At 19.0% G+C, this 9,712-nt stretch overlaps 2 protein-coding genes across 6 annotated transcripts in view; one reads left to right on the plus strand and one right to left on the minus strand.

Moving 5' to 3' along the window:
* The window catches only part of LOC102670880 (fatty acid hydroxylase domain-containing protein 2), a 10,837-nt gene extending 4,936 nt beyond the window's left edge, over window positions 1-5,901 (plus strand). For all 5 annotated transcript variants that reach the window (XM_006610550.2, XM_006610551.2, XM_031508064.1 and 2 more), the window contains 5 exons: window positions 3,122-3,248; window positions 3,434-3,537; window positions 4,094-4,421; window positions 4,889-5,161; window positions 5,450-5,901. In XM_006610550.2, the coding sequence (XP_006610613.1) occupies window positions 3,122-3,248; window positions 3,434-3,537; window positions 4,094-4,421; window positions 4,889-5,161; window positions 5,450-5,609 (992 nt within the window). In that variant the 3' untranslated portion in view covers window positions 5,610-5,901. The remainder of the gene's footprint in view (window positions 1-3,121; window positions 3,249-3,433; window positions 3,538-4,093; window positions 4,422-4,888; window positions 5,162-5,449) is intronic.
* Window positions 5,902-7,469: 1,568 nt separating this feature from the next.
* LOC102671521 lies at window positions 7,470-9,282 on the minus strand. Its single transcript, XM_006610554.2, has 2 exons — window positions 8,909-9,282; window positions 7,470-8,724 (listed from the first exon to the last, which is right to left on the minus strand). The coding sequence occupies exons 1-2, from the start codon at window positions 9,119-9,121 to the stop codon at window positions 8,014-8,016; spliced, it is 924 nt and encodes a 307-aa protein (XP_006610617.1). The 5' UTR covers window positions 9,122-9,282; the 3' UTR covers window positions 7,470-8,013.
* Window positions 9,283-9,712: the final 430 nt, after the last annotated feature.

Consider the following 9,712-nt stretch of genomic DNA (forward strand, 5'->3'; position numbering starts at 1 on the left):
CAATAAATTTTATTATAAATTATAATAAAATTAAAATATCTTACTATTAATGTTTTTTGTTATATTTCAACAAATTTTCCAATAAATATTTTAGTAAAATATTTTAAATAAAATTGTATTGTATTTTAAATTAAGTATTAATTAAATAATAATTAAAGAAAAATAGAAAATTAAAATCTAGAAAAATTTCTTAATACAATATTGAATTCATTAGATTTATAATGAGATTAATCAATAAAAAATTAATTAATAATGCCTGTTAAATTTATCGAAAATATAATAAATATCTATGTAAATATATTATAATTATTCTGTTTAATATTTTTACATTTTTATTTAAATTTCTATGAAAATTAATATTATATTTAACTAATATTTTCAATAATTTATAAATGTAAATTATTTCTCTGAATTAATAAGTCTTTTTTTTTACATATATCTTCTTTTTTAAAGAATATATAAAGCCAATTTTAAAATGATAAGCATTTTTTTTTCATTCACACTTATTTATATTCATCATATAATTTAAATGATTTCTTGGAATGATTATACTTTTTCAATATCTTCGAGAGAGTTATCTAATGAATATATATATATAACATTATATTTTTTTATAATAAATTATTTTTAACCATAAATTTAGTTTATTTTTTTAATTTAATTATTTTAACAATATAACAATTTGCACTCAATTCGATTCAAAATTATTAATATTAATATTAATATAGAAATACATTATAAATAGATTTATTTGTTAATTTATTTTGCGATATTTCATAACAAAATGTTTTATTAATTAATTAATAATAATTGAAAATTTGTTTAGTTCAATGCAAATTAAAATAATTACTGAAATTCAAAAAATATGTATCATAAACTCTTCTATTATTTTAAATATATATATAAATATAAATAATTATAAAAAAAACTAATTTCAAAAAAACAAACAATAATTGATATTAAATTGTAATTATTAAATAATATTAAAAATTTAATGACTGTTCAGACATTATTTTTAATAATTATTTATTAATATAATTAAATAATTTAAAAAATCATAACTTATTAATATTTCTTATATAGATATTAATTAAAGTTCAATTAAATTNATAGATAAAAGAATAATATAATTTAGCAAACAATTTTTATCATAATTAAATTAAATTTCTTATTATTTCGTTCAGTTTATTTTTTAATCTTATATCTATATACCTTAAAATATGATATACTGATTTCACTTCATTACATGTATGTATCTATTATTTTTCAAAGTTTCATATTTCTACTTTTTAAATTACACTATATACATATTTTTTTTAATCATATGCATCAATTAATAATTAAAAAAGTATAATATTTATATTTACAGATTTTTTAGAAAATTTAACATTTTCTTTCATTTTACTTTTTCTCATATTTTTCATTCTCGTATAATTTTTACCATTTTAAAAATATGATTTGATCTAATTATATATAATACGATCTATATATACATATATTAATCAACATTTAAATCGATTCATAACTACATTACGAATGCTGCCAGCAATTAGCTAAATCTAATATAAAGTGGTATGCCAAACAAGTTCATAGTTAGCTTAACATTGATGCTATTCGTTGATACAACAAGCGAGATGTTATCTAGATTTACTATGGTAATTCTTATTGTTAGTCAAGTGCATGCGTACCCGATGAATCTTTGATCTTGTCAAGAGTCTTCATCGACCTCTTTTCACTATCACGAATCCTATTCATTTTTTCAATTGAATAGATGCACTTCCTAAAACATAAACAGGATAGTTAACTAAAAAAGTAGTGTATTTTATTTTTTCTATTAAATAATAATATATATTATATAATATAATATTAAACTATTTACAGTAATAATATGAAATAATATTAAATTTTTATGTTTAGTATTATAATATTAATAACACTATATAAGAAAATTAACGTAGTTAAAATATAAAGTTAAAGAGAAAAACAAATTTTTAAAAAAAAATTAATTGAATAACAACTTTATTTTAACACTTTTTTTTTTATTTTATTTTTTTTCATTTTTTATTATTTCCATTTTTTTTATTTTTATTATCATATTTTATCATTTTATCATTTTCTTTTACATATAATTATTCAAAGATCATTAAAATTAATTAAATAATAAATATACATAAGTTTTAAATTCAGTTATGTTTTTTTTTAATTATATATAATAATTATATATATATTTAATTATATATATATCATCATCTAAATTGAAAAATTTAACTCAAAAAATTTTAATATAATCTAAATGATATAAAAAAAAACGTGTTTTATTATATTTAATTATTTTATAATTTAATTAAACATTTGTTTTTAACTAAAAATAAACTTATAAGAAAGTTCAAATTTCACAAAAAAGTAAAATCAAATTTTTTAAAAATATTTAATTCTCAAATATACCCGGTGATTTGCACAATTTTGCTGCAAACGCGTTAAAAATGATAATTTAATCAGCTATTTAAAAAGGTTAAAATCGAGTGGTTGTTCAGTACATTGTCAATCGAATCCGGGTTATCTTGTATAACATCCTGTTCTGCAAATTGTCTTTTTTCCTTTTTATTACAATACAAGTGACACTTTATGATATAAATAAGATAAATTTATTTGAATAATATCATTTTGCAATTTTTAAGATATTAATGATTTCTTAATAAGAAAAAAAAACATTAAAAATAATAAATATATACAATGATAATAATAAAGATTATTAATAATTAAATATTAAAATAAAGTAATAGGAAATTTTTAATAATATAAATTTAATACTTAACAATTTGCAAAATTGTTTTCATAAATAATTTTTAAATGATTTATCATAAAATTTACTTTGACAAAGAATAAACAAATAAATTATATTTTAACATAACTCATGAAAATATACAAATATACAAAATATAAAAAAAATGATTCAATACTGGTTGACTTTTTTGTTTTTTGTAAATATTGATACATAAAAATTTAATTAAAAGATATATTGAAATTAAATAAATTAAATAACAAATAAAATAAGTTTAAAATTTATTGAAATGAAAATTATAAAAATTACGAAAAACTAATAACAATTTATTTTTTGTAGTGACGCCTAGGAGCGGTGAAGATAAAAATCAAACGCCACCGACTTTGCTTTCAAGTTTAAGGAGCGTTCTATTTGTAATTGGAACCGTAGTAATCGGATTTGCTGCATTCTGCAATTCGCTAACATGGTAAATTTTAATAGATAACATACACAAATAAGATATTGAAGACATTGTTATTGCAGAAGATATAATAATAATTATATAATAATTAATTAAATCAATTATTAAATGTATTTACATTATTTATTATTAATTATTATTATTATTAATATTAAAATTTTCAAATTATTTCGATCTTTTTATTCTTTTAGGCATTTACAAAGATTTTGGGGAGCCTCAGGTGATTTTTGGCAAGCACAATGGGATAAAATCTTAGATAAATTAGGAGATGATCCCGGCACGCTTTGGGTTTATGGTAAACTAAAATAAATCTGTCAAAAAATACATATATAACATGTTCCAAGATAAATATTATTTGATGTAAACTTAATCGAAATCATTTAAAGATATAAGATTATTGAATTTTATTGCAGGAAACAAATATTTTATTTCTTATTCATAAAGTTATTTCAAATGTATTTGACATATTATTAAACTTGACAATATATAATTGCAATATTTTCATATTTCTATCTAAAAAATTATAAAATAAATATATATAAAAATAAAAAGTTTTTAAATTATTTAAAATAGAAAAGAAAATTAATGTTTATTAATGCTTATTCATAAAATAAATGATAAATAATATGATAAAAATAGTATTAGAAAGGAAATAAAATTGTCATCAATTATCATTATCAAATTATAGCTTCATTTTTTTTTTAAAGATAGAAATGACAGATAGAATGAAAGAAAAATTATTTTTTGAAACTTATTTTGGAACTTTCTTATATATATATACGTTCAATATTTTTTTGAAAAATTGTAAAAGTAAGAATATTATTCATTAATAGAAAATTAATTTTTTCCAGGCTCGATAGGACTGACATTTTTCGTGTACTGGTTCTTTGGCGGGATTTATATGATTCTAGATATAACTAATCGGCCAGCAGTTTTACGAAGATACAAAATACAACCGGGTACGAACGAACCGGTCGACACGAGAGAATTGTTCAAAGTAATCGCTCAAGTACTATTCAATCAAACTATTGTTGGACTTCCTCTAGCGTACATTAGTTATCACCTTATGGAATGGCGCGGTTATCCCCCTGTACGCGAATTGCCGACCTTCCACTGGGTACTTGTTGAAATTGCTTTTCACATATTATGTGAGGAAATTGGATTTTATTACTCGCACAGGTATGGAAATTTTATATGTTTTTATTAATATAATTTAGTAATGTACTTGGCCTTCGTTCATTAGAAAATATTTCATATTAATAATATAAATTATGCTTGAATTTATAGTATCTTTTAAATTAATTTATCCTAAAAGATATGTACATTAAATTAAAACTATATATGCAAAGTTTTTAAATCTTTTTTTTATATTTTTTAAAATAAATTTAGATTCAAATGAATAGATTAAAATTAATTATTTTATATATATTATATTATATATCGATTATTTAAAATAATCGAAGGATATACATACTATTGTTCAATTAATATTTGTTATAATTTTCAATTATTTTTTTAATTATCTTAGAAATATTTTAAGCAATCATATTTGAATAGATTTTCCTCTATAATATTATTTTACGTAGAATTTTATATATCTTTGCTGTTATAAAAAAAAATCGTGCAAAAGCAAAATTACATTACAGATTTCTGCATAGCCGCTATCTATATAAATATATACATAAACAACACCATGAATGGACAGCTCCCATAGCTATAACATCGCTGTATTGTCATCCTTTAGAACACATTGGTTCCAATTTATTACCACCGTTTTTGGGAGTATATATCATAGGCTCTCATGTGGCTACTGCTTGGCTTTGGTTTTCGCTTGCTATTCTTTCTACATTAAATGCGCATTCTGGTTACCATCTACCGTTTTTTCCATCTCCAGAAGCTCACGATTTTCATCATTTAAAGTAAGTAATTTTTATATATTCAAAATTATTTTTTATTTTATTTTAAATTAAAATTGAAATGTATTATATATATATTAAAATAATTAAAATATATTAAAATAATTTTTTTTATCAATAGAAATTTCTATACCGATAATATAATTAAATTTTATATAAAAATAGATATTTTATAATAATTAGATTTTATATATAATAAGTATTATTAATAATTGAAATTTAGAAATTATAAAAATTATAAAAATTTTTATTGTTTAGAAATTGAAAATATTGATCATAATATTATTCTAGGTTTAATCAATGTTTTGGAGTTTTGGGAGTATTAGACCGAATTCATGGAACAGACACACATTTTCGAAATTCCAGAGCTTACCAACGTCATGTAATGATGCTTAGCTTTACTCCTCCAAGAGAAGCTTTTCCAGATGAAGTAAAATATAAATCTAAATAAAGAAAGTTTTATTGAATATCGTGATAAAAAAGTTAAATAAGAAAGTTTGGTATAATAATATGTTCAATATGAAATATATTATAAGATACTTTTGCACTTGTTTTATTAGTTTTGATTAATCATTTAAATTTAATCAGTAATATATAATAAAAATTTATATTTTTCAATAAGTAAATAGGATTAAATAAATAGGATATAATTTTTTTATTTAGAAACTGCATATTTTTAATTATTATGCAATTTCAGTTATTAGTTAAACATAGTGACATGAATATAATGTATTATTAAGCAATCTATGTATTATTTTTACAGTTTTTGTACAAATATGATAAATGTAATTTTAACCAATATTTTCAGATGTAAAAATATTTGTTTTAAATACAACATTTGGAATTTATTTTTTAATTCAAAGTTATAAAAAAAAAATGTCTGGAACATTATACAAATTTTAATATAATTTTAATAGATGAATTTTAGATTATTCGAATGTTTTTCTTACAAAAAAATATATTGTTAGAAAACTTAAAAATATATCGAATATTTCATCTAGATATTACTTTGTTAATAATTACATGATATAGCGGTATTCCAAAAACATACTTAACAAAATTATGTTTATATTGAAATTATAAAGATGAAATTCTTTGTGAGACAATTACTATTTTTATATTTAATTCAATAATGAAAGCAATAAATTTAATCTAAGAAAAAATTATTATCGTAGCAGCATAGCAGTAAAAAATGTAATTACTTTAGATTATTAAAAACCGAAGATTATTAAAATCGAAGATTATGCACTTTAAAGTTACAAAATAAGAATTTTGAATAAAATATTCAAAATTCTTAGATACATTAATATCAAAATAATAATGTTTTTCTCTAATCAAACTTATGCATATAACAAAAATATACAAATCAAATCGGAATTGAAGCTTCATCAATTTTTTTATATATAAAACAAATTTTTTTATGTGATATAAATATATATAAAAAATTATTAAAATTATGTATCACATTTATAAAAATATTATCCTATTATTTCTTTAATAATTATTACAAAGAATTCTTTAATAATTATACAAAGAAGGCTTCATTATTCTTTCTTATTATAAATTTTGTACTTTATATGAAATGCTAATATTAATAATTTTATGTATCTACACATAATAAGCTTATTAATAAAATATCGAAATCAGAATTGTGAATTTTTTTCAATGATAAAAAATGTAAAAAATAATAAAACATTTTCAATTACAAGTACTTATATTTTATAAGAATATGAATAATTTTTTTACATACATATATAAAAATAGTTATTGCTTTATTATATCTGAATAATATACAAATTTTACGAACGTTAAAAAAGATAAAAAAGTTCGTAAAATTCTACTAATTCTACAGTATTAATAACAATTGCAGCAACCTTATTAGATAAAGTAATTGCATAAATCAAATTGCTTATATATTTTATAATATGATAATTTTACAAATGGACATTTAATGTCCATTTTATTCTTCCATTTATAATTATAATTATCAATTTATATAAACAAATTTTTTTGAAAACCTAAGTAAAAGGATGATAACATAATAATAATTGTAATAAGTAAATGCAAACATCAAATTATATAAATGACTTCTTTGGCGAGCTAAATACTATTACTTTACAATTCGTAATATAAATTTTATAAAATTTAAAAAATAAAATCAAATTTTAATGAAAAGGAAATCATATGGAAATATAATTAAAAACAAATTTAAGTTGTAAAATATACCATATATATATATATATATATATATATATATATATATATATATATATCATATATATATATATCAAAATATAAATGTTTTTTCATATCATATCAAAAAAACTTACTTTTATATGCTGGAAGAAAAGACATTAACATATCACTGGTTTCATAATCAAAAATTCTTGGCACATTTATTTTTTTATTAAGAATTTTTAATAAAAGTAATGTAATTAAAAATCTCTAATTTTAAAAATTGCTTTAATATACAATTATAAAAGTGTCATTAATTATTTTATAAATTAAGATAAAATCTTTATTTTAAAAGTACTTCATTTTTAGAATTCATAATAAATTGTTATTGCTATAATTGTAAATTTGTTGTTATTTCCATATTGTCTTTCCTATGCACCATTTGTCTAAAATTATAAACATGATACTAATTAATATATAATAACAAATCTCATATTAAGGCAGTAGCATGATAAAAGTATATGCAAAAGATTGCAGTAAAATAAAAAATTATATATAATTGAAATATAATATTTTTTCTAGCTATAATGGCAAAATAATATATTCAACTGTTATGTATATATATTGCATATATGAATGAAAATTATGAGCCGAATTAAGTAATGTCATATTTATAAGTATTAATCATTGTACATGCCATCAATAAGAAAATCCATTCGTCGGTAGTGTCTTTTATCCCAACAATCTCTACCTTGTTTATAAACCATGAAAATAATAGCACCCAAAACTGGCAGAGCTATAAGAGTAACAATAACTGGTAAAACATAATCAATTTTCTTTGGCATTCCTACGCGTGAACCTTTAGTACGAGGTATAAATGCTTGTTTATCGTTATTAGATTCTATTACTGTTGCAGTTGGTTTAGGTTTATGTTCTTGAATTGATGATGCTGTTACAGGAGCACTTAATAATTTTTGTGTTATATTTGTTAAATATAAAGTATTATTTACAATTGTATTTGAAGCATTATTTATATTTTTATCGCTAACATTTGATTTTAAATTATTCATATTTATATCAATTTTTGCATTTATATTATTAGAAATATTACTTGCTATTGTTGAAAATTCAATAATAGGTTTTGTGTCATTGGATGGTGTCATTTTAATAGAAATATTTCCATTATCTGCTCCTTTTCTCGACACAATTTTAGAAATATTCTTTTTTTTGTTTAAATATAAAATATCATCTTCTTTTTGTGATAAATTATCTTGTAAATCTAAATTATCAGTAACATCTTTTAAATGGGAAATAGTAGATGTTTGCTGAGTAGGAGGTATAAGTGATATTGGACCACCTTCTCCAGCAACTAAAGGAGTGGCAATACTTTGCTGCAATAATATTTAGTTATTATTATTATATGTACTTTATTTAGAAAAAAAATATAAAAATACAAAAAAAATTAATTTTTTTAAATATATAGTATATTTAAAATTTATAGATAATTTATACATTTATTAATTGACAATTTTATATATATATATATATATAATATTATGTATTTATATTACGTACATTCTGTATTTTTTTAGAATTAACGGATTCAGGCATAAATTGAATCGATGAAGATGAAATTCGATGTTCAGTTTTGAAATCACTATCAATATTATTTATATTTAACGTTAAAGATGTATTACCATCTGTTTTAATTTCATCACTGATAGATAAGGTTAGAATAGATACAAGCCATATTAATCGATGAAAATTTTGCATCATGAAAACACACATTATTTTAATTATAAAATTGTATTTTTTGATACGATTCTTTGCAGATAAATCTGGTTAAAACTTTTATAAAAATATAGAAAAACTAAAAAAAAAGTGGTCTCAACCACTAAGAAACTGTTTGCTCCATCATAAGCACGCAACTATTGCGTAAATATATATACGCGACATATATAAGAATATAGATATTTACTTATACATATATTTTTTATTTGAAATAAATTTTATCATAATTTAATAATAAAATTTTATTACTTTTAATTTTATTAAAGCAATCTTATTATTACTTGAAATCCAGAAATATTATAATTTATAAATTTAAAAATTTAAATTAATCACAAATGTTTCTTCTATCATTATGTTATAATAAATATTAAAGAAACTAATAAAAGGAAAATTTTTATGAAATTTTAACAATATATTTTATTTGCAAACTAATAAATTAAAATCACTATAGATAAAAAAATATTACATTGTTATCAAATAGTTAGTCATCAATTATTGATGAAAATTTAATATAAAAATATTATGATTTATCAAATATCAAGGATTAAATATATAAAAATTATTTATATAATATCTTATTATTATATA

Source organism: Apis dorsata, unplaced genomic scaffold, assembly GCF_000469605.1.
Source record: "Apis dorsata unplaced genomic scaffold, Apis dorsata 1.3 scaffold_74, whole genome shotgun sequence".
Lineage (NCBI taxonomy): Eukaryota > Metazoa > Arthropoda > Insecta > Hymenoptera > Apidae > Apis > Apis dorsata.